This window comes from Tenrec ecaudatus, chromosome 1, assembly GCF_050624435.1.
Source record: "Tenrec ecaudatus isolate mTenEca1 chromosome 1, mTenEca1.hap1, whole genome shotgun sequence".
In the NCBI taxonomy this organism is placed as follows: Eukaryota; Metazoa; Chordata; class Mammalia; order Afrosoricida; family Tenrecidae; genus Tenrec; species Tenrec ecaudatus.
In genome coordinates this window covers 165985920-166010628 of record NC_134530.1, presented here as the reverse complement: position 1 = coordinate 166010628, position 24709 = coordinate 165985920, and the positions used below count along the sequence as shown (strand labels likewise).

Below are 24709 nucleotides of genomic sequence, written 5' to 3'. Positions count from 1 at the left end.
GGACAGCACGCTGGCGATTTGCCCTGGTCCACCTAGCTGCGGGGTAGGTGAGCATAATCAGCAGGTCGGACGGCAGGCGCTGGCTCACGGCCCGCGCCCGGCGGTGAGAGGTTGATGAGTTGGATGAAGGATCAGGCAAGGGCGTGCTTTGCCAGAACATCCCGCCTCCTGTGTCTTCCCGAGGACACGGACGGGCTTCCGGCTGTTGGCTGTTCGCATCAGATCACAAAATGGAGCACCTTATGGCAGAGCAGTCCGTATGATGTCCGCCACTGAGAATCACAGCCTAGCCCAGTTAGCACACAGTCCCGCTCTCACTTCAGCTTCTACCACTTTCGCTTCTCCCTCGGCGCTTTGCCGCTGGCTGTTGCGTGAGTCTGGACACCCTCCCACATGAGAGGAGAATCTCCGAGGCCTGAAGTGTGGTCTGGTCTGCCCATGGCCGGGTCTGCACCTCATAAACCAGACCACGCCAGACCCACTGCCATTGAGTCAATGCCAGCTCATAGGGGCCCATCGTCCAGGGCAGGGGTCCTCAAACTGTTTAAACAGGGGCCAGTTCACTGTCCCTCAGACCCATTGGAGGGTTGGACTATAGTTTAAAAAAAAAACTATGAACAAATTCCTATGCACACTGCACATATTTTATTTTAAAGTAAAAGGGGGGGGGGCAAAAACACCCGGCAGGCCAGATAAACGTCCTCGGCGGGCAGCATGTGGCCCGCGGGCCATAGTTTGAGGACCCCGTGAGTGCCCCCACAGCGCCCCAGGGCACCTTGCTGACTGCTCAATGAAAGCACGAGTGTCGTGCCTACTGTGTGTGAGGCACACAGACACGGTGCCGCAGCCACACCTGTGCAAAGGGCCCACCGAGGTGTGCAGAGGACACTGACTCTGCAGCGAAGACGGAGCTCCAGGGGAACCTCATAAATCTGATTGTTCATTTCTGAAGGTAGAGACCGTGTCTGTTCATCGCTGTCTCTCAGAAAGCTGGTGGGGGGCACTCAGTACATCCCCTGTAGAACAGCAGAGAGGGCTCAGGAGCAGAGAGGAGGGTGTCCGCAGGAGCTGGGGGCAAAGCTGTTCTAGTCTAAAGAGCTTGGGTGTTTTCTTGAGCTCAGAGGTTGGGGATGGCACTGCAGGTTGCCTACTACCAGATGCAAGCCCACCCGCGGCTCTGTGGGAGCAAGAGGAGGCTGTTCTGGTCGTGCAGACTCAGTGTTGGAAGCCCCAGAATCAACTCGATGCCAGGGGGGTTTGTCTTTTTGAGCAGAAGTTTTCTTAGAAAGCTCCTCATTCCCTTTGACCTTGACTAGAGAGGGGCGTATGGACAGGAGTGGGCGAGGGGAGGAGGAGGCAGAGGCTGGTTCCGGGTCTGTGCTCATGGTGCTGATGAAGTGGACCCAGTGGTGCGGGACTGCAGAGGGGCTGAGGGGAAAGCGACTGGCCAGGGGCGAGGACGGAGGGCTTTCACTGTGGAGGGCTGCGGAAGAGGAAGCGTGGCTGAGTCCAAGCTTCTGTGCTGCAGCATTCTTCACCAGCGTGGACAGCTTGGGAGGGAGAGCGGGTTTGCAGGGGATGGGAAATCCCATTGGGAGCATGTTGTATGCAGCGGTGTTTCCAGGCAGGCAGTGTATTTCCCAACTCTCCTCCTCCCGCTGATGCTCTAGGTAAAGAGAACCAGTTGTCGTGTTTGGTTGGTCACCGGCAAGCTCCCGAGACTCTGGGTAGTGTGAAACCAGCCAGGAGACGGAACAGAAGCATTAAGCGAGACACATTATTAGGCCAGTTAACTGGCCTGTCCCATGAGGCCGGGCCCCTAAACCTCCCAGCCAAGGCACCAAATCCTTGGCTGAACGTAAGCAGTCTCGGCAGTGATCATTTCTGCTGGTGGTGGTCTTGATTGTAAATGCACGCAGCACACAGCTCTGCCCAGTCAGCCTTTTATGGGCACACACCTCACTGACAGCAATTGAAACCATCAACCATAGACCCCACCCTTAATCAGTGTGGCTCTTCCATCACATTAGCCCTCTCTCCCCCTCCCTCTCAGCCCGGATAACCACTGATAAAGGCTGGCTTTACATTTGCATTTTCTTGGCTTTGTATAAATCAGCTAATGCAGTAGTTGTCTTTCTATGATCGACCTACTTGGCTCAACATAATATCTTCAGGTCCTACCCCCACTGTACCATGTACCCAGACTGCATTCTCCTACGGGCTGGGTTGTTTCCGCTTGCTACGGACCACATTTCTTTATCCCTGCGTCTGTGACGGGCATTTAGGTTGCGTCCGCCTTTGGGTTATCGTGAAGCGCGCGGTAATGAACACGGGCGTCCAAGTGTCCTTCTGAGTCTGTAAGGTTTTTGGTCTGCCCCTAGGAGTGAAATGGGGAGGTCATACAATCAATCTGGTTGTAGGGGTTTTTCTTAGGAGCTTTCACACTTCATCTCTTTTACTATGATTTTTAAGCGAATTTGATGAAAATGAATGTACAGAGCCTATCCATTTTCCATCCAACAAATCCGTACACATTTTGTTTCATGTCACTGATCGAGATTCCTACCATCATCCCACCTTCCTCCCTAGGCTTCCTGTCTCCCCTCCTCCTTTCCTAAGCCTTGAGAATGTTACCCTTGGGTGAATGCTGCCCTTTTGATCTGCAACGGTGGGTTAGTCTAAGGACTGCATTCCTCCTTAGTGGTACCGTTCCCCTGATAGACCTGTCTATATGGTTTGCTGAAAACGGAGCTATGGGGGTGAGCTCGTCCCTGGAGCTGGATGGGGACTCTGTAAGGCCACAGTCTCGGGGGTCCCGCCCGTCTCTAGTTAATTGTTGTGGGATGTGCCTGGTCTTCTATAGGATTTTGAGTCCACATTTTGTCTCTCCCATTCTCTCCAAGACGCTCTGATATGATCTCTTCATGAGCAGTCAGCAGTGGGAGCCAGGCACCATACGGTTCCTCTGGTCTCAGGGTGAGGGAGGCTGATATTCCCGTGGGCCGATCGTCTGCTGGATTCTTTGTTTCTGCGTGTTTGATTTTCATCACTTTTCTTTAGAGAGAGACCATAATTGCACCTTAGAAACTGCTCGTGAGCTTTTCAGACCCCAGGCACTGCTCACCAAGGTAGCACAGAGGTCGTTGACCTTGTGGACTGTGTTATGCCAATTGACCTTGATGTGCCCCAAGTCCATGGACCAGGGCCCCGATGTGACTCCCTCCCCCCAAGTGTCTGGTTATGTCTAAGAAGTTCTCAGAGCATTTCCCCCTTGTGCTCCACCACATTCGTGGCTATGGCTTCAGTGAAGGCTCCTCCCCATGTAGAGACATCCTCTGTCCCATCGACTTAGGACTATGTGCATGGGAATAGCCAGCCCCACTCTCCCTCCCACAAGTACGCAACCTGCAGGCCTATCCCTGCATCTACTCAGAGCATACCGTTTTGCATTCCGTCCACGGTGAATAAAGGTTCTAATTTCCCCACGTCCTTACCAACATTTGTTATCTTCTCCTTTGTGTTCAATCGGAGCCATCCGTAAAGAGATCCAGTCTCAGAAACGGACAGGGGCAGTTCTACTCCTGTCCTGTAGGGTCGCTATGAGCCAGCATCGACTCCAGGGCAGTGAGCCAGGAAGTGGGTTTGGAATGCTAGCTCCTTTTGTTTGTGGTTTGTAGCTCTCTGATGGGCAATGATAGGAAACACCTGCTCCCGTGTCGGGGGCCCTTTGGATGTCCTCTTTGGTGAGATGTCTATCTAGTCACGTTCTTCACCCATTTCATGACCAGGTTACGTGTCTGTAAAAGCCATGGCCTCGCAGCTCGGGAGCATTTCTCACGGGCTTCTTTGGGCTGTGGACACCTGCCCCGCAGAGGAAACATGGCCATTCTAGTTATGGGGTTGCGGCTGATCTCTGGGCATAAGTGCCTCCTGAGTGAGACAGACAGTGTGCCCTGTGAACATTTTAGGGACGAACAACCCACACCCCAAAACCCAATCACCCGGGAGCTGGGCGGGTGGGGAAGCTGACACAGAGATGGACCTGAGAAGGTGCAGGCTGGCGTGATGGTGGGGAGAGGCAGAGGAGGCACCTCAGGCCACCGGGAGGGATGAGAGCATCCCTCTATCTGTGGTGTCCTGGCCAGAGTGGGAGAGACAGCGTGCGTGTGGCAGTGAGGGGCCGAGTTTGACGACGGCAGATCTTCCCATCAGCCCCTGCATCCAGCAGATGGAGGGACCGAGGTGCCAACAGAGAAGGGCTATCTTCCTTGTCAGCAGCAGATGAAGCCTCTGGGAGCCCAGTCCTGGCCCAGCGTCCTTTCCACTGCCACTGGCTGCCCGATGACCCCTTGGAGGAGGGACCACAGGATAGGGCGTCGGCAAGGGTGCTGGTCTTGGAGGGTGCAAGGGAACATGCAGCATGCAGAGGAAGGGGTACCCAGAGAAGTCTAGGAACTCCAGGAGCCCCTTGGAGTACCCCAAGCCCATGGAGCTGAGCCCCAACGAGACTCAGTCCCCCAGAGAAGCAGCCCCAGCACGTGTGTTTGTGAGACTGGGTGGCCCGGGCGTGAAGGCAGCAGAGGTCAAGGTCGAGTTTGGTAGTGAGGGGATGTTAAGAAAGTCTGGAGGAAGTAAATGAGGTCGAGGAGAGAAGTGGAACGAGGTGGGGGACTACAAGGGATCAATGAGGGCTCGGGCTCAGACGTGGACTTGGGCAGTCCAGAGAGCATGCTGGGGAGGCAGACAGCATGCACCCGCTGGGGAGATCGCAAGGGTGGAACTGCAGGACTTCTGATTTGATTTGATTTTTATGCAGAGAACATGTGATTACATCTGTGGGCGGGAGAGCAGCTCAGTGTGTGTGCGTGTGCATGTGTGTAGGGGGCAGTTGAGGGGTGTGCGTGTGCGTGTGTGTGTAGGGGGCAGTTAAGGAGGTGTGTGTGCGTGTGTGTGTGTAGGGGGCAGTTGAGGGGTGTGTGTGTGCGTGTGTGTAGGGGGCAGTTAAGGAGGTGTGTGTGCGTGTGTGTGTAGGGGGCAGTTAAGGAGGTGTGTGTGTGCGTGTGTGTGTAGGGGGCAGTTAAGGAGGTGTGTGTGTGCATGTATGTGTGCACGTGTGCGTGCGTGCATGAGTGTAGGGGGCAGTTAAGGAGGTGTGTGTGTGTGCGTGTGTGTGTAGGGGGCAGTTAAGGAGGTGTGTGTGTGCGTGTGTGTAGGGGGCAGTTAAGGAGGTGTGTGTGTGCGTGTGGGGGGGGCAGTTAAGGAGGTGTGTGTGCGTGTATGTGTGCACGTGTGCGTGCGTGCGTGTAGGGGGCAGTTGAGGTGTGTGTGTGTGCGTGTGTGCGCGTGTGTGTAGGGGGCAGTTAAGGAGGTGTGTGTGTGCGTGTGCGTAGGGGGCAGTTAAGGAGGCGAAGACCTGCTAATTCAGAGGAGGACTTTCTGGAGGCTCCAGAAGAGGAGGAGGCGCAACCCTCGGTAGCTGTGTGGGGAGGAGGGACATTACTTCGTGACAAGAGGGAGAGAGGAAAGGCGGTGTGGGGGCACGGACAGAGGGTTTGTCAGATATTGGGAAGGATGTGGTCTGGGTGGCTATCAGGTCTTTCTATAAATTCAGTCTGCTGAAAGTTGAAGCCACTGCAGGGGGAGAAGCATGAGGCAGCCAGGGTGTGGGCCGCAGCCTGGGAGCCAGGGCAGATGCATGGCCTGTCCAGCGAGGCTGGTCAGCACAGACCTGTAGTCAGCCCCAAAGACCTGTGGGATGCCATCTCTCGCCAGCCATTCTGGAGTGAGGGAAGGCTGGGGGGTTGGCTCTGGGTGGAGAGCTGGCAAGGTGGGGGAAGGGCTTGAGAAAAGTCGCTCACAAACGGCCCACTCCCTTCAACATCCCCAAAGTCACCTGCTGCCCCCAAAACAGCCTGAGCCACAAGCTTTGTCTTTTAATAAAAAATAAACTGTCTGTCACAAGCAGTTTTCTGAATTCCAGAACAAAGGAAAGAGGAGGGGAGAGAAAGGGTTGAAGGTCAAGGGGTGTGTGTGTTGGGGAATGAACAAGGCTCAGATTACCCCTGCCATTCAAGCAGGGGCAGAAGGGATCAAAACCTGCCCCAAAGCAGGAAGGAAGGTGGTCAGACTCCAGGAAGGACTTCCTGGGAGCCAGTCGTGCATGGTTGATGGGAGCAGCCAGGGACAGCTCCCTGCAGAACCCCGGAGATGCCTGAGAGAGGGGCACGTGGGTGTCCAAAGTGGCAGCTGCCTTGGGAGCGGCGTCTCCAGGAGTGTGTGCTATGGTGGGGCAGAAGGTCATTGCATATTACCGGAGGGTCCTGAACAGGCAGGTTTTGTAGGATCTCGTGGAGCAGTATGTTTCTGGAAGGTTCTCTCCAGGGCCTGCTCTCAGCCTGGATTCAGGTCCGGGGCAGCCCGCTAAGGGAGCCTGTGCCCCCTGTGCTTGGTCCGAGAGAGTGCCCAGGGAGAGTCTGGCCGCCTCTCCAGGCCCCGCAGGGCGCTGTCAGTAGGCAGAGTGGAAGAAGACCCTCCTCTCTCGGGGAGGAAGAAGGAGGTGGTCTTTCGTGCTGGTCCCTCCCTGATGAGGGCTGGTGTGTGGCTGCTGGTCCCCAGCCAGCATGGCCAGGCGCCCCACCCTCCCGACAGCCCCAGCCTCTGCCCACAGCGTTCATGGCACCTCAGTGCCCAGGTGGTTGTTGTCAGCGTCCACGTCACAGGCAGAGGTCCTGTGTCCCTTGGGGGACTTGAGGGGCTGCTCCTTGCTCAGCGGGGCCTTCTCCCCGGGGGGCAGGGGCAGCGTCCCGCAGCCCTGGACCTTTCCCCGGGCTCGGAGCGCCCCCAGCGGGGAGGCGAGGAGGAAGATGAGGGCTCCGGAGAGGACCAGGGCCAGGAGCACGGTGACGGTGAGGAAATGCGGCCAGTAGGAGCGCTGGGCGGCCAGGCTGGCCCCGCCCCCCACTCTGGTCAGCGGGGCCTCCACACGCTCCCGGGGAATGCCCTCCAGTTCAGGGTCCAGCGCCAGAGGCTGCTCCTGGCTGTCCACCCAGTAGGAGACCACGGGGTAGGAGAACCCGTGCTCGGTGGCCCAGCACTGGTAAAGACCCCCAGCCCCTTCCCGCAGGAGCAACAAGAGGGAGCCGTTGTAGACTGTGGAAGAGGCTTCCGGAATGGCCGCTGCCCCGTGGCTCCAGTGGTAAGAGGCCAGGGCTGAGAGGTGGGGGCAGGGGAGCTCCAGGATGGAGTTGGCCACCGCCAGCACTTCTTTAACTGCAGGAGGAGGTGGTGAGGAAGGTCAAGCGTTGGGGGGAGGAAGGCAGAAAGAGGCTCCACGCATCCCTCTGCTCCCTCCCATTTCAAAACTCTGACTCCCTCTGGCTCCTGGTGGACGGTGGACAGCCTGACCCAACCTCCAGTCTGGCACCTCTGACACCACCGCCACCACCAACAGCCACCTCGACCTTGAGACCCAGCTTAGACTTCCTGTCCCTCTTCTCTTCCTCCCTCCCTCCAGCGGGGACCCAAATCTATCCCCCTCTCCCAGTGCTTGGATCTCAAGTGAGGCAGGAAGGAGGCAAAAATACTCCCCAGCCTCCAGCCCCACCCACCCACCCACCGCCTGGGCCTGTTGCACATTCCCTACTCACTGATTTGGGGGCGACTCCGAGGCTGGTGACTCCTGCCCACAGGGCCAGTAGCGCACGCCCACCCTGGGTTTCCATGCTCTACATTCTGCTTCCAGGTGCTCCTGGGAAAGTAAAAAGCAGTCCCCTGCATCAGAAGACAGTGGACAGTGGAGAGGGAAGCAGGGAAGGGAAGGGCGGAGGGGAGCAGGTGGCTGGGCAGAGAGGCCCAGGAGGAGAAAGCAGATTGCAGGGCAAAGGCCCTTCCCTGGGGGAGCCCGTCCCAGAAAGGTTTGGGGAATGGGTCAGAGGGCCCAGGCAGACCCTCCGGCTGCCATCCGAGACCGGCACTCACGGGATGGGGGTGGGCAGGAGGCTGCAAATTCGGGACTCAGGATCCCAGGCACAGTGGGGGTCCCGGGCCAGGACACAGTCCACACAAGTCTCGTAGATGTTGCAGTTGGCTCGGGGTACCCTCAGGATGCCGCCCGAGAAGCCCGCGAACACCGCACCCTGCAACACAGCTGGAGTGAGTCCGGGGGGCTCCAGCCCGGCCCAGGCCCCCAGGGCCCTGCCACACCACCTGATGGCTAGGGCCGTCTGTCTCACCTGGGTGGGAGCCAGCTGCAGGTTCCGCACAGGCTCCGGGGCAGGGAACAGCTGGACCTCCTCCACCAGGTAGGCACTACTGCCGTTACTGCTCACCACTGCCTTGTGCAGCGACCCTGTGGCTGGGGGAAACAGAGAGTTGGGACCCTCCCAACAGTCCCCCCCTTTCCTTCTCATAGCCTCCAGCGCTCCCCAACTGACCACAAGTGCCTTCTGAAGTCTGAGGGCAGCCAGGCCAGCTTTCCCATGCCATGCAGATGGCAGGCTCTTGGGTGAGTGGCTTAAAGCTCTCTGCCTTCCCTTTGCACCAGCCTGACAGCCTGTCGATTCCCAGGTGGCTGCGTGGGGCTGTGGGCATTTGAGCACCGGGTGCCACGTCCATCAGGTCCTGACCCAGGCAGCCCAGGGAGGGCTCACCTGAGCACCCTTTCAAAAGCCGCGACGGCCCCACCTGGCATTGCCATCCCTTTCCTGATAACATGTGATGGCTTGGCGCACTCACCAGGTTCATTGCCGGTCTCCTCCCACTCCACAACGATTGGCCCTTTCGTCACTACTGTCTACCCAGAAACACACTGGATCCTGCTTCCAGAACACTGGGTGGCCAAGAAACCAACCAACCAAACAACCAAAAACAATTCCCCTGTGGTGAGTTGTCTGACTCCTGGCCTCCCCATGGTCACAGCGCAGAATGGCTCCCTGGGGTTTCGAGGTCCCTGGCCTGTCTTTGAAGGGGCACCAGTCCTTGTGTTCCTGGAGAGCATTCAGTCACACGGACAGCGCCATCTAGTCAACCCCGGCTCCTGGCGACCCTGAGGGCAGGGCAGAACTGGCCCTGGCTTCCCAACACTGTCCCAGGGCTCTACCAGAGGAGAGCAGAAAACACCGTCTTTCTCCCACTCGGAGCGGCTGACCTTGCAGTTAGCAGCCCGACACGTATGTGTCCTGTCCCTGATGCCGTGTCCTCACCCACCCCTCTCCCCATTTCCACAGGACAATCGGAATCTGCTTTTATGCCCCCAGTCATTCCCCCAGCTCACTCCCAGAGTGTAGCCTGGTGTGCTTCTGCTTCACAGAGCACAGCTAACCCTGCAGAGAGGAGCCTCTGTGGCCCCCGAGGTGACCCACCCACCAGGCTGCGTCCCCCTTCACTCTCATCCTGGGGTGGTGGGGCCGTGGGGAGGGCGGTGGCACTAGCCGTCCGTCCCTCCACCTGGATCTTGGGTCCTGCCTCCTCAACGACTCTGCCTGCCGGTTGGCCCCTCTCTTGCCCATCTCTCTATCAGCTCGCCTCCTACTGACTCCTTACCCGCTCCCATCTTGCAACAAACAGATCCCAGCCCCCACTCTTCACCCCCTGTCATGACTTCCCTCCACCTCACCAAAGCCACCACCAGCCTTGGAGTCTGCCCCCTCCGCCAGGCTGGAGCTCAGAGATGGCAGGGGCTGAGCTGCTTTGCTCCCTGTTGCATCGTTGATGCCTAGCAGGGTGTCTGACACTTGGTAGGTGCCCAGGAAACATTGGTTCAGTAAATGAATGAATGAATGAGTGAGCTCCAAGACTTCCCTCCTCAGGCCGGTCTAGGGGCTGTCCTGGAGGCCTGTACTCACTCGTGCCCAGGTACATGACCACATGGCGGTTCCCTTCGACGTCCTGGGCTGTCTCCACCGCCAGCTGGGTGTACTCCACGCCAGACTTCACCAGCAGGGGCCTCCCCACCACCGGCTCGTCCATCAGGAAGTGGTCCTTCATGAAGGTCAAGGCTTTATCGGAGGAGGGGCTCACTGAGCACTGCAGGGGGAAACGGGCGGGCGGGTCAGCACAGCTCTCCCCTTCCCTGCAGACCTCCCTTGCCCTCCTGCCTCCCTCCCCCTGGGCTCCAGCCAAGCAGGGCTCATCTGGGAATGATGGTGTAAAGCTCAGACTCTGGGATTACAGCCTTCGGACAGGGCGGCTTCCCTCCCCTGGGAGATGGGACTATTCCAACTGCTACCTCAAGGCTTCCTGGGAAGAAGAACTGCACTGAGACGGAGAGAGCAAGTAGAGCAGAGCTTGGGGGAGGTCAGGACTGAATACGGGAGGCTGCGAGACTTTCACCCTCGCCAGCACCTTCATCCAGAGTGCCTGGCGGGCCCGCAGGAAGCAGGTGGAGGACTCCTTGCAGGTTGAGGACCAAGCTTTACTCCTCTCTGTAGGCCCAGTGTCCAGGGTGAGACCCTGGCACTCAGTCAGGGCTCAATCAATGAGTGCCGAGTCAGGCACAGGCTGGCACAGAAGGGGCGGGGAAACGAGAAGAGTTTCTCATCGTGGTCATGGGAACTCCCTGCACCACGTGGGAGAGTCCCTTCCCCAGTCGGGGCCTTCTCTGTCTCTTGGCTCTAAGGAGAGAGGTGGCTCGGGGTTTCTTGAAAGGCCCTGCCCACCCCAGAGCGCAACAGCCCTGGGACAGCTGTGTTCTGCTTGGGCAGAATCTCTGTTCCCCATATCCAGGAGCAAGGTCACAGGGTCAGCTCCAGCCCCAGCCTGTCACCTCAGGCTGTGTCCTCACAAGAGTTAGCTCATTTCTCAGAGAGCCAGCTTCCTCATTTGCAAGGAGGCGATGGCATCTCCATCTCACTGGGACTCTAGAAATGAGTCTATGCGATCACCCATGCTTCTCCCAGGGGGCTTTTTGGGAAGGCTGACACCTAGGGGAAGAAAAGCAAAAGCAGGCACATTTTGGAAAATGGAAAGCAAATGAATAAGTGGCAAATGATTTAGCTGAGGAAAAAAAGAGGGAGGAAGAGGGAGAGAGAGAGCACACGTGTGGGGGGGGGGGGTCGTAAGCCAGCAGTGGAGATGCCCAAACCATCCTGAGACATAAGGCAGAACTCCTAAAAGTTCATGAAACAGTGACCTTCGTTACCCCTGGAAGGTGGGTTAAACTCACTGCCCATGAGTCAACTCTGACTCACAGCAGCCTCACAGGACAAGGTAGAAGGAACCGCCCCTGCGGGTCTCTGAGACGGTCGGTCACCGGGCATGCTGGTAGAAAGCCCCGTCTTTCTGCCACAGAAGTGGGCTGAGAGCTGGGGCTGCCGAAGGAGAATTATGAGAAAGTCCGTCACAGCAGGCAGATCCCCCTCCCAGTGCCACACAGGTGGGCGACGGGAGAGGGGGAAACGGTCTCTGGTGCGGGGTAGTGGTATGTTGCCTGGACAGCATCTTGAAGATAGGGGAAGGTGAAATGCGAGCAGGCACACTCCATGCTGAGAGCCCCCACCGCTCCCCTCTTTCTCCACGCTCTTACATATGGGAGCCAGACCACCTCCCCCAAGTCAGAGTGGAGAATCTACCCTGGGTATCTCACCAGAGACCCAAGAGAGAAAGAACCTAAAGTCACTGCCGCTGAGGCTCCCTGTGGTCAACTGAGGGACCAGACACGAATGTCATGCAGCTAAGCCCTGCATGCTCATAATTAGGGGTCTGGAAAGCCGGCTCTGGTGGGGGAAAACGCTCAGGGTTATGAGCTATAAATAAATCTTAGTACACATTCTCATGACTGAACACGGTCCCTCCAATAACCCCCCATAAAGGAACTGTCATCAGGGGACGATCATAAAAGATGAATCACTCCTGCATCTGGCTGTTCACTATGCCTGAAGGTTATCTGCAGATAAGTGCAATCAGCTTCGACAGCCCAACCCACGGTAAAATGTAGCAAGCCCTCCTCTGACGTCTCTGGCTGATACCGATCCAGATCGCTCCCCTGGAGAGGACTCGGGGGCTTTCCAGAGGACCTGGCACTAACATTCATTTCTTGTTCACGATGTTACCCGTGGATTATGTTACATCTTCCCTGCATGCCGCATACGCCCTTTGAAAGATCTCTCAGCCCCACACACTCTTAGGACAAGGGCACTGGTGTGACACGGCCTTATTTTCTAGAATCACAAAGTTGCTCCTGAGGACGCTTTGCGTACCATTCCCCTACCAAACAGCCCAACCGGATCATCCTTCATGGCCATAATAGAACCCACGTTAACAAGCCATAACTATGTGGGTAAATTGTCCAAATAGTTTGCGGCACCCTATGTTTGAGTTTTGTTTGTTTGTTCGAGTTTTTAATATAAGCAGAAGGTCCAAGATGATCAGATATACGAGTAAGTTCCTTAGCATGAAAGAAACACAAACAATCCTCCCCACACACGAGAGGAGAAGAAAACATTTGAGAAAGCTAATGTTCTCACCCTCAGAGCTAAGAGTTTAGAGATTATAATCATGAAACAAGAACAGGGTGCTGCAAAAGGAGTAGTCCTTACTCCAAACGAAACAGAGAGAGCGAGCAGCCGGCAGGAAGCCGACACGACGTGCCTCCTGAGGGAGCACACACAGGTCTCACACCATGCAGTACCCACCCCACAAACTCACACCTGCGTCTCATCACATCTCCCCAGGGCTTAGAATAGCACGGAGAGTATGGTCAGAGTCTCTAGGTGCAAGGACCTGTCCATTTCACAGGAAACGCTTCAGCTAACCTCAGAGATACAATCACCAAAATCCATATACACAAAACTCCCCATGACAAATAAATTGCAAGAGCAAAAAAAAAAAAAAAAGATAGAAGGGAATATATGACTCCAAAGAGACTTGAGGGAGATCCAACTCGATTTTGCGGACCTCATCTGTGTTTCGATTCAAACAAGCTACATACATACTTAAAAACAAAACAAAAACTCCATGACACGGATGAAACGGTTAAAAATGTCAACATTGACTATATATTACAATTTTAAATGTTAAGATTGTCCTTATGCTTTAGATAGTTACTGAAGTATTTATGAATAAATGAAATACGATCTCTAGAATTTGTTTATATTTAGATGTGGAAGTTGATGGTTATCACTCACGGTCATCAAGTGAATTTCAACTCATAGGGACCCCTGAGACAGCTAACCCCCCCGGACTGTAACTCTTTGGGGGCGGAGTGGCTGAAAGCTCCAGGAGGGGAGGGGCTTTTGTCTGTTTTGTCTCCAGTGCTGCTAACAGGGCCAAGGGAGTGGGAGGGCGTGGGAGGAAAAATGCAAGGGAAATTTCTTAGAACTGAAAGAACTGAATTTCTAGGGCTGAAGGGACCATTGAGTTTCGAGGGAGGGGGAAGGAGTGGGGGTGACTAAGAGCACCCCATCGGAGCACGCAGTCATGAGTGTTTGGAACCCAGCGACAGAGCAGGCATGCAAGATCCCAGGGAGGGTCAGAAAATGCACGGCTGCTCCACAGCAGCCGGGGAGCGATCAGACAATAAAGGCCTTCACATGGCTGAGGGAAACTTTCCTGCCGAGCGAGCCCCGCCATGGTTACATGTGAGCGTAGAAGAGAGGCGTGTTCAGAGTCAAGGTCTCAGAAATCCTGACTCTCCTGTAAAAAATCAAGGCAGTCGGAAAATGAATTCCGTTCAAAAAGAGGAGGTAATGAGATGGGTGAAACACAAGATCTAGCACAGGAGAGAAGCCAAGGGAATCTCCCGGCAGGAGGGAGACAGCAGTCTGGCGGCTGTGCCCTGGGTGTCAGGCCTGCAGTCTGGATCAGAGCATAAATGAAGGCAATTTAGGACTCACTCAGATAACTGACAGAGCATGGGCGAAAGCTTGCACAATGGTTAGAGCACCCCAATCCACCAGCCGCTCCCTGGAAGAAAGAGGTGGCAGTGGGCTTGTGTCAGAGTTACCCCTTTGGAAAGCCCAGTGGGCAATTCCACTCTACAGACTTGCTGAGAGTGAGAATGGGCCGGGCTGGACTTGGACTTGGACGGGAGATGAACAGAAGAAGCAGTGTTGAGAAGACAAAGCCTAGCAAAAAGTCAAGGTAATCACTAATCCCGAGTCAGAGAAAATAAAAAGGAATACAAAAAAAGACGCCATCCCTTTGAAACGGATGGTGGTAGCGATTGTACAATACTGCGTGATGCGATAGATCTATTAGGCTCCCAATAAAAACGGTGGTGTTTTGGGTTTTTTTTGGGGGGAGGAGTAAAAAAGAAACGCAATCATGATTTACTACCAGGCTGGAGTGGGAATAATTTAAGTCGCAATGTAAATATTTATCTAACCAGAAGTACTCTAAAACTATGGTGGGAAGGTGAGTGTAGGTGCAGGGTATGTGGGGGAAACACCTCTGGGTGTGGGTGGGGAATCTTCCAACTTAAACGACATTTGCTGATGTCCAGGGTGTAAAGACTCCTACCTTGCTGGCTGCGAGCTACCAAGTCACTGACCCGTGAATTTGGAAAGAGATGCTCAGACTCAGCTGTTGCTTGCTACTGCCAGCCAGTCCCTGCACAATCCTGGGGTGGGGGGCGTAGTGATGGTGGGAAGCCAGGTAAAGGGTTGCTTTTCAGAATGGGAATTGGGCACAGATTTCCCGAAACAGACCCGCCAAGGAGCAGCAGCAGAAGCATGTTACTTAGACACGGAGATGAGAAGAAGAAACGAAAAAGACCAGTCAACAGAATGAAGCTGGCTGTCTCTAGAGAGGGGAAGTGCTGTCAGAGCATGGAGCCCTATATGTCTGCTCGATTCATTTATGTCCAAAACTTGATTTAACAAACATGAAGCGCAGCTAAAGATGGCTAAGACTGGGCTCTCTGCTTCCTCGGTGATGTACCTGGGTAACTTGACCCGCTAGGCTGTGCGGGGTGGGGCTGGACACCTGTGGGATGTGGGCCGCTGGCTGGACCAGGGGTACATCTGAGTAGACAAGTCTGATGGAGTGGGGTGCACTAACTTTTATTGAGCACTGACTACGCCAGGACAGGTTAATTTTCCACCCACACAGGTCTGTGTGAGTCTGGACTTTGCTCAGCCCAGGGGAGGGGGTACTCACACTGCCTGGCCGGGGGCTGGTCTCAGGGCCCATGTAAGTGGTCCAGTGTGAAGTCTCCTTGTTCAGCTCCTTGAATTTCCCCTCAAAGACACGCTCGATGTCCGTGAGAGAAAAGGCGCAGACGGCAGAACTCTGGGTCCCTCCGAGCTGCCTGGAGACAACCAGCAGGGACAAGGTCTGTGTCTGCCGAGGAAGCTGCCCCTGCAGCCCTAGCCCCCCCTCCACGCCCCCTCGGTGAGGAGCCAGAGGGCAGAAACACGGTAGACCAAGTCAACCTCCAGCTTGCTTTCCCCGTCCCCTTGTTGTGGATCTTGGCTTGGACCTACTGTGCGCTTATCCCGGAGAGTTCAGTGGAGCTCAGGCTGGTGAGCTGGAGGGGGAAGGGGGCTGTATACCCCGGAGAGGTGGCGTAACCAACTGCAGGTGGGCAGGGTGCTCCAGATAAAGTGTTCCTTGCTAAGCTCCAGGGATTCTTGCCCACTTTGGTTGCTCCGTACTGGTCTCAAAGAGCAAGGCCTGTCTCTCACTGTCTTGCCCCTGACTGGGGCCCACACAGGGTTTTGGCACTCAGACCCCACTGAGACTTCTGGTAACTGAGATACCCTCCCAGGTACACAGGAGGGCCAGAGACTAGATGTGTGTGTGTGTATGTGCATGTGTGTATGTGTGTGTGTGGGGGGGGTGTCCTTGGCGTATCAGCTAATTCCCTCAGGCAATGGCTTCTGCTTTTACCAAAAGGAGGCTAGTGGTGTTTCCCTCTTTGCTTTGGCCACTGGGAAGCTTGCAGCTAATTTTGCAGCCAACACCAGGGGCTGTAGCTTTTGACAAGCTCTTGTAATGTGCTGACCTGACATGCCTGGCTTCTCTTAGTCTCTCATGATTCCCATTTGTCTATATATTTTATTCTAATGTAAGCCTTTGGAAAGCTGGGGCCCATCCTTTTCCCAACAACGGGGCAGGGTTCAATTAGTAAGAGTCTTTCTTCCCTTCTGCATGGAGGCAGGAGTGAAATTCCCGGGAGGTGGTTTGGATCAAATGTCTTCCCATGTAAAGGGCTCAGCTCCGTGGGCCCCAGGCCCCTAGCCAAGCGCCCAGGATCCTGGCCCGCTGCTCACCACTGGGAAGTGAAGACTGCGAAGACTTGGGAAACCCCGGAGGAACCCGCAGGCCACAGGACCGCGTGGCGGATGATGTTGAAGGGCAGCTGGCCAGGCTGGGCGCAGAGCAGCTGGGCCTTCAGGAAGGTGGTCCATTTCTTCTGCAGCAGCTTCTCGCCGCCCACGTCGTTCTGGGGGCATCAGGCCAGTCACCAAAGAGCTCGCTGCCCAGCGAGCCCTCGCCCCGCCCACCCCGCTACTGAGGCCACGCCCCCTTCGCCTCTCCCAACTCCCATTGGGCCCTAAGCACTCAGTCCCGCCTCTGCCACCTCCCCATTGGCTCCTCCAGGCCAGCCCCCGGTTGCAGACCTTGCAGACTCGGGCCACCCGGGACGTGTGGAGCCTCTCAAAGAAGTCAAACTCGCTGGCTGTCTCCTCGAAGAAGAAGTAGACGAACTGGGTCGAAGGAATGGCTGCCACGAAGGCGGCGTCGGCTGCGGGGGTGGGGCAGAGGGGCTTAGAGACTGAGCACTGGGGTTCCCCGGGGTGAAAAACCTCAGGCTGGCTCTGTGGGCCAGAGACAGGATGTCTGGCTCCCATGTGGTCAGGGTGGGCTGCTGCGGGCGACTAGAAATTCTTTAGATAAGATGGAAGCTGCCTGCAAGCCTAGGGGCGGGCACCGGAAGTGCTGTCTTCTCTGCTGCGTCCCTGCTGCCTGGCACATCAGGATGGCCTCAGCAAAGACAGTGGCTTAGAGGAATGGTTCGCGATGCCGGGTCTGGTGCTGGGGGTGGGTCAGGCGCTTACCCTGCAGCCAGTTGAGGAAGTTGTCCGTCTTGAGGACAGGATGGCCCAGTGTGCGAATGAGGATGGGGTCACTGCCCAAGAAGTTGTTCATGGTGCCAGAATACAGCATCCCATCTGGGGGAGATACGGAGAGGCTTGTCAGCAGCGAGTCCACCCACTGGCCGCAGACCTGCCTCGGACTGGGGGCCGGCCACATCAGTCTCTGGTCCCCGTCATTCTTAGATCATTTTTGCTGAGTGCTCTTCTCAGGCCCACCCTGTGTGGCCTTCTCTGCGGGGACAGCTTTCCAGCCTCTCTCTGGCTACTGCCTCACTCACCCAGCTGAACCACTTGCCAAAGAGAACCACTTTATTGTTCCCTAAAGGTGGCTGCGTGTTCTGCTTCCACATCTAAGGCCTTACCCGACTCTTTCTGCACCAGCCTTCCTGCCCGACTGCCTACCTATCCTTCAAGTTTCCCTGGAAAGCCAAGGGCCACCTCCTGCAGGAAGCCAGGGCAGGAAGCTTGCCATGGTTCCTATCTGGGAGGGCAAGGGGCCAGAATTTCTTCTTGGGAATCCCACCAATCCTAGCGAGATACCCGGTGCACTGCAGGGCGTGTCCACACAGCGTATGTGTGTCTTCTCTACCTGGGCCCATCCCTGGACTCTCCTGCCCTTGGGTCTCTCTCCCCATCCACCTCTCCCTCTTGCATGGCAGTTCTCGCATGTGGTGAGGGTGCCTGATTCTCCCTCTCCTGCTCTGAGGCTCTTGGCTTCCCTTCCTCCTGCCCACTGCCTTTCAGAAAACGGCCAGATACCATCTTTCGCAGAGAGATTCAGGAAGGCAGGTGTTGGGAGGGAATGTGGGACCCGGTCGATACTCACCCACGAGGACAGCCGTGTGCTTGTGGACTGGGTTAAAGGGGCTTTGGCCCTTTCCCTCCATCACATTGGCCTCCAAGATGGGCATCAGGGTGGAATCTTTGAGTTCCTAGAGGGGGGAAGTGGCTGGGGGGCCAGAACGCCAGGGTCTCATGCCCGAGAAACAGGGGCAGGATGGGCAGGGAAAGGGAGGTACATCAAGGGACATTGGTCTGGAGCCAGGAAGTGCCCTCGAATCTCTTGACCCACCATGACCAGCGTTTTCCAGAGCTACAGAGGATGAGGGGAGGGGAGCTGTGGGGAAGGAGGCTTGGGAGCCTTCGAGAGCTCGGGATCAGATAACTCACAATGAAGGTGCACACGGGGCTGAAGGCAAAGGTACCGCAGGCGTAGAGATGGGTGGCATTGAAAGAGACCAGGACCCGGATGAAGTTGAAACACTGTGTCTGGAGGAACAGAAGGGTCAGAGCCAGTTACTGATTATCCTAAAGCAGGAGTCCTCAAACTACGGCCCGCGGGGCCACATGCACCTGCTAAGGACATTTACCTGGCCTGCCAGGTGTTTTTGCCCCATTTGTTTTTTTACTTCAAAATAAGATATGTGCAGTGTGCGTAGGAATTTGTTCGTAGTTTTTTTTTAACCATAGACCGGCCCTCCAACGGGTCTGAGGGCCCCCTGTTTAAAAAGTTTGAAGACCCCTCCCCTAAAGGCCTGGACCCCCAGAGTCCGCACTCTCATTTTCCAGTTGCGGGGTAGGGCTCTGCCAGGGGCAGTCTTTGTACATCTTTGTAGAACATAATCACGGCAGGTAATCATGCAAGCAAGTGTTTTCCACTGTCTGAGCAGCCTAAAGTCATCCCAGTGATGGCCTGGGCCTCGTAGTGCCCCAGCCAGAGCTCTCTCAGCCCCCTCTCCACTCACCTCATTGCTCTTCCTCTTAAAGGCGCATTCAGTCTTCTTCCTGTCGCTGGCTGGCCAGGGGATCTGCAGGACAGAGTTGGAGGGGGAGATGTAGGAGGTGAGACCTTCAGCTCTGGCTCCAGCTTCACATCCCCTTCAGGACGTCGGTGTGAAATTGCCAGCAGGCCTGGTGGTTAGCGACATGTTGGCAATCCACCATCACATCATTTGTGGCCCAGATGTTGTTGTTCATGAGAACACAGGCCCGAGGTGGAACATGACTTCTGGAATCGGACAGGCCCAAGTTCGAATGTAGACTGCCTCGGCCACTTCTTGCCCTGCACGATCTCCAGTCAGGTTTTCAGCCTGCGGGCGGTGCATGCTCAGCCTCCATGAAGCGCGTGGCACACACAGATGAAGCTGGCAACATGCAGCCGGCGGACAGTCACTCTGAGTCAAGTTGGGGGCCCCATCTCAGAGACTCTGCATTTTTAACCAGCCCTGGGGGGAGGGCGGGTTCCTCTTGCTTTCCACAGGACGCACAGTAAGAAGCACAACGCCCAGCGATGATGGGCAGCACTGCCAGCACTCCCTACCTTCCCCCTCCTCCTCCTCGGACTGTCCCGCTTGCTCAGAGAGGGGCACAGAAGCGTCAGTGATTTCTACCGGTGGGCGAATAATCCGATTATTGATATAATTTTGAGTCAGTGTTTATCTCCTGTGTCAGTGATTTCCATATCAGTCATTCTGGCAGCCGGTATGAGTCACCCCTTATCCCGATGCCAATGAGTGCCCCCATCATATTTCTTGTCCATTGTATGAAGAGCAACTGGGCAGTTACTCACTCATAAGTGGCCCAGGCCCAGGGCAGTGCTGGCCCCCTCCCAGCCCGTGCCCTTTATCCCATGCCTCCTCACCCTGTTGTGCAGTCTTGGGACCCCTGGTTCTTGGATGTCCAGGGCCAGGATGGCCTCCCGAGCTCCCACAAAGAGAGTGTTTCCATCATCACTCAGGAGCAGTATGTCAAAATCCCGGAGGTCCTTCTGCTGGAAGAGGCTAAGAGCCCTGCGTCCGTCCCCTGTGGAGAGGTGGTGAGGGGGCGTGAGGAGGGGCAGGGGCAGACGCTGATCCCTGAGGCAGAAGTCGGAGGAGCGGGGTTGGCACCGTGCTCCCAGGCCTTGGCAGCAGGACCCACTGCTCTACCAGCAACCTCCCCCTCCCCCTCCCCCCCAGCTGGCAGCCACAGGAACATGCGTGCCACACCCACAGGAGAGAGGAGAGGCTGCCAAAGCCAGAGAAATGACACCCTGGGGCTGGGGAAAGGGGGTGGGGGGACAGCACCCAGGAGACAGACAAAGGGCCATGAAAGGAAGAGACAGGGCTGCTGTCCTGGGCCTGGGGACTGTGGTCAGGGAGAACACCTCATCCCCACTTAGCAAGGGGAGCAATAGCCCGTGGTAGCTAGACACAGGAAAACCAGACAGGGTGGTGTCAGGGTAGCTGTGAGTTTTAGGGGTTCCTCTCACCACCTCTTCATTCTGCCTACTTCCTGCCCCTCGAATGCAGGGCATTTCCCTGCCCAGATCACTTAGGTTGGACAGGAAGGGCATATTTTCCTGGGTGTACCTAACTGTTACCTGCGTAGGGGAGGCGAAGCAAGCTGCAGGAGAATCCCCTAGGCCAGCTGCGTTGTCTTCCCGAGATGGCAATAGGGGAGCGGCAGTGGTGGTGGTGGTGGTGGTGGTGAGAGGGGTTGGGTGTTTGTGTCTGTGTTTCTGCTCTCTGCACATCAGCAAGTGGGGAGGGGCTCCTCAAATCTCCCATCGTTCACACCCTTCCTCTTGCTCTAGTTAGTGAGCTGACTCACGCACTGCCACTTGGTCGGTGCCCACTCAACAGCGACCCTAGGACAGGGAGAGCCGCTCCCGTGGGTTTCTGAGACAGTGACTCTTTACAGGAGTAGAAAGCCCCATCTTTCTCCCTCAGAGCGGTTGGGGGTTTCCAACTTCCCACTCGGCAGATCGCTGCCCTATGTGTGACCACTGCACTTACCAGGGCTCCCCCAGGGAGCTGACTGACTAACTGTTAAAAGTGTGTGTGGGGGGGGGGGAACCTTAAGGCATCTAAGCACCAAGAGGAAGAGTCAGAATCAAGTGTGGCACGATGCTGGAGGGCTGGCCTCTGAGAGGGATGCCTAGTGGAGGGGGTCCGGCCTCCCCCAGAACCCTACAGGCCTCCTTGTTTCTGCATGACCTGCCTGTCACCCTTGTGTCTGGTTGCCCACCTGCTTCTCCCCCTAGAAGGTGAGCAGGGGCTGAGTCCCGTCCATGTTGGTACCCCAGAACCCAACACAGAAGGGGCCTGTCCATCCACAGGCCACATGCAATGCCTTCACCGGGTTGTCTTGGGAAGATGCTGACAACAGCCCCACGCCGAGACCCTGCCCCTGCATATTTGACAAGGCCCCTGACCTTCCTGGAAGCTTCTCCCCGAAGCGGAGCAGGTCAGCAGCCCACAGGCTCTGGAGAAGAGCAGCCAAACTGCCCCCAGGGCCCCTGGGTCCACAGCCCAGATGGTACTTCTCCCAAGGAAGGGGTGGGGTCTGTGGCATGTGCTCCCTGGAGCTGGGGTCTCCAGCATGGTCGGATGGTTGGCATAAATCAGGTGCCCACGTGAGCCTTAGCTCCAGGGCTTTCAGGGGTGTGCCCGAGGCACCTAACTGGTGCCCAGGACATTTAGAGAGAGAGGGGGAGGGGAAATTCACCAACTTTAGGGAGCCCGCAGATAGCAGTGACCCCGGACCCCAGGCTGTGAGTTTTACCTTCTACTCTCCATTTCCGCCTCTGACCACTTCCCCACAAGGCTCTCTGATGCTCTCCTGGAGTCTCCGGCTAGGTCACCTCTGCTCCTCTGCTCCTGCGTACCTCCACCTCCCTCCTCCCTCCTCTCCTCTCCCCCCCTCCTCTCCTACCCAACATCAGAGCTTACCTGCGGAGTATCTGACCCTGGGCAGGGGCCCCTGCCCACCTGCCTCTGCGGTCGTGGGAGGCAGGAACGGCAGCAGTAACTGGAAGAGGAAAAGGCCCAGCGGGCTCCAGGGATCCCGGCCCAGGGCTGGGAGGGCCATGCTCTGTCAGGGCAGTCGCCTGCTGGCTTTGGGGAAATGGGCTCTTTGGCACTCCCAGGGTGAGTGGGCCTCACCACATCCTCCTGTGGACCAATCAGAGAGCCTCAGGTAGCAGAAGTATGAACCGAGGGGGAGCCCTGAGGGAGGGGATGGTTCCCCTGGGGGAAGGCCATGGGGGAGTCTCACTTTCATCCCCCTCAGACCAGATGGGCGCTGGTTGCCTCACTCTCCCTTCCCGGCAGGAGCCTCTCTGTCCCACTTCCTGCTGCTGCAGGTGCTGGTGCTGCTGCAGGTACTGGTGCTGGTGCTGGTGGTGGTTTCCTTCACCAGGAGTTCTCCTGCCTGTTCTTGCCTCCCCTCCCTCGCGGCAAGTGCTTCTACCATCTAGCCTGTGTCTTTCTTCCTCTTGCCGCCAGAGCCCCAGACACTCTTGTCGGCCCCCCAGGGAGGGCATTTCTGGGCAGCAGATTGCTGTACTCATAGCACACATTCCTCAGACCTGACTCTCCTGCCCTTTCCGGTGATCCGGTGATCCTCTGTCCTCCTGCTCACCTCGCCCTGTGGTGACCCAGGCCCCCTCTGACCTCACCTTCAGCCCCAGCTAGGCTCTGGGGTCTCTGACGCTCAAGCGTCTCCGTCCCTGGGCTTCTTCCTCCAAGCAGGCAGTGAGGACCCAGAAGGCCAGGCTGGTGGCCAGCATTAGGCCAGGAGCGGCCGGCCCTGAGCAGGGGCAGCTAGTTGGCTGGGCTCCCATTCTCCGCAGCCAGCTCGCTGCAACCTCACCTGTCTCTCTCTGTGCTCCCGGCCGGGCCTCTGGATCTTCCTCCCCCCACCTCCACCACCCCCAGCCCCAGCCCCTGGCAGCCTGTCTCACATACCCTTGAGTGGGCCACAGTGTGGGACCCAGGAGTCAGCTACTCAGCGGAGGGGGGCATCCACAAGAAGGAAGGCATGGGGTCCCAGACCTCAGCAGGCGAGGGTGGAGGGCTCAGCCCGGCTGGGCCGGGAGCGGGGCCCTCCAGGCGCCCATAGTCCCAAGTCAGCCCTGTGCTCTGGGCCAGGGAAACCAGAATTTCCACCTCTCCAGTTGTGACAGATTCCTGGCTTGGGCGGAAGTTGGAGGATTGGGAGGGTGTACCAAGAGGCTCCACCACCTGCGGAGACACACCTCTTTCTTTCTCCCTCCTCTCTCTACCCGCCAGCCTGCCAGCCACCGAGAGAGCATAAAAGGTCCTTCTGGGTCCTCTCGGTCATTCCCCCCGCCTCTGCCTCTCTGCCAAGGCACACCCCGCCTAACCAGCCCAGGGCTGGTTTCTCTCTTGCTCAACTTTCCCGGCAGTCTGTCTTTCCTATTCCTCTTTTCTTGGCCTACGAGGTGGGGTTGCCCACTCTTACGACTGGGAAGTCCCTGAAGTAGTCTAACCTCCCACTCTCCCATTTCCGGCTGGCCCACAGTCTTCAACAACAACAAAGTCCAAACAAGTGCACCAGGCTGTTCCGGAGTCTAATGTCCACCACGGCTCCCGAGCAGCAGGCCAGCAGGTGGCCCAGCCCGGGAAGTTCCCCATGCGTGGCGTGTGTGCCTGCGTGCGTGCGTGCCCGTGCTGTGTGAGCTCAGGCTTCAGAAGCACTCAGCTCTCCTGCTCACCACTCCAGCAGGCAGGCTGGGGGTGGGGGTGGGGTGGAGGGGCCCTCGTAATGCAGGGTTAATGAGGCTTCCTCTGCCAAGGGCTCCCCAGCCTATAAAGTGGGTTGTATCTGCCCACTCAGGCCTGGACAGCTGACTGCAGGTGAAGCACACAGGCATGGCAGGGCTGATGGGCTCCCGTCAATAACCCACCTCCATCTGAAACACACACTCCTCTCTGCCAGGAAGCCCTGCACCTTCCATCCCTCCTTCCACAGGGAGGCCCAGGCCAGGGGAGCCCTCGGAAGGCCTCCTCAGAGCCTGCTCAGGCTCCCGCCCCTCTCCTTCTGCTCCCAGCATCCCACCCCCATCTCCCGGGGGTCTGGTCTCCGATGATCCCCCCCACCCCTGACAGCTCTTCCTGTGCAGATTTGCTCAAGGGTCTCCCAGACGCTCCTTGGACGCTGGCTCCCCAGGGTCCCTTCTCTCCCGGAGGCAAGGGGACCAGTCTGCCAAGAGGGAGTCTTCCAGGCCCACAGAACCCAGGGGAGTTCCTGCTTGTCACGTCTCTCCAAGCCCTAGCTCCGGTTTTGGAGACGCACCCTGTCTCTGGGCCTCTCTTCTAGAACAGCTAATCTTATCTGGGTCTCAGGGAGGAGTCCCAGCCCTGCTCTCCCCATCCCATGCCCTGCCCCGACCCCACCCCGGCCTCTTTGGCAGTGGCAAACCAATGCCTGGTTCCCAGTTCTTCCTCCTCCTGAGCCCAGGAACCCCCTCAGCACACCCCAGGCCTCCTCCCCAGTCCTCCAGCCATTATCAATAGTTCACCTGGGCCACCTCAACAACTGTGGAAGGCAGCCATCCCTGTGACCCAACAGAGAAGGAAAGGGACGTGACCCAACCAGAGGACAAATCAGATGTGTTCAGAGCGGCCTCATTTAAAAGAACCACTTCTATCTGGAGTCCCACCGGCCAGCCAGCCCTACTTCCTGCCCAACTTCCAGGAAGCTCAGTTCTGAGCCACTTGAGGGCAGAAGGCCAGGGAGGGGGAGGGGAGGCTCTGGACTGAGAAGCAGTATCAGGGCCCATCCTCAGCCACTGTCAGGCCCTCCTGGTCCGTCCCACAGAAGAGGTTAAAGCCAGGGAGCTGCAGCCCTCACCCCTGAGCCTCTGGAGTCAGGCCCCCCAAGTCTCC

General features: G+C 57.0%; 1 protein-coding gene across 2 annotated transcripts; it reads right to left on the bottom strand.

Moving 5' to 3' along the window:
* Positions 1 to 5928: 5928 nt before the first annotated feature.
* SEMA4A (semaphorin 4A) lies at positions 5929 to 22003 on the bottom strand. Of its 2 annotated transcripts, XM_075563180.1 has the most exons (14): positions 21749 to 22003; positions 19678 to 19838; positions 18782 to 18844; positions 18207 to 18305; positions 17863 to 17968; positions 16998 to 17111; positions 16560 to 16684; positions 16209 to 16381; positions 15094 to 15244; positions 9843 to 10023; positions 8232 to 8353; positions 7978 to 8135; positions 7647 to 7747; positions 5929 to 7269 (listed from the first exon to the last, which is right to left on the bottom strand). In XM_075563180.1, the coding sequence occupies exons 1-14, from the start codon at positions 21885 to 21887 to the stop codon at positions 6671 to 6673; spliced, it is 2292 nt and encodes a 763-aa protein (XP_075419295.1). In that variant the 5' UTR covers positions 21888 to 22003; the 3' UTR covers positions 5929 to 6670. The 2 variants fall into 2 exon arrangements, with proteins under 2 accessions (XP_075419295.1, XP_075419286.1); XM_075563171.1 differs by lacking the exon at positions 21749 to 22003 and having other exon boundaries at positions 19678 to 19830.
* Positions 22004 to 24709: the final 2706 nt, after the last annotated feature.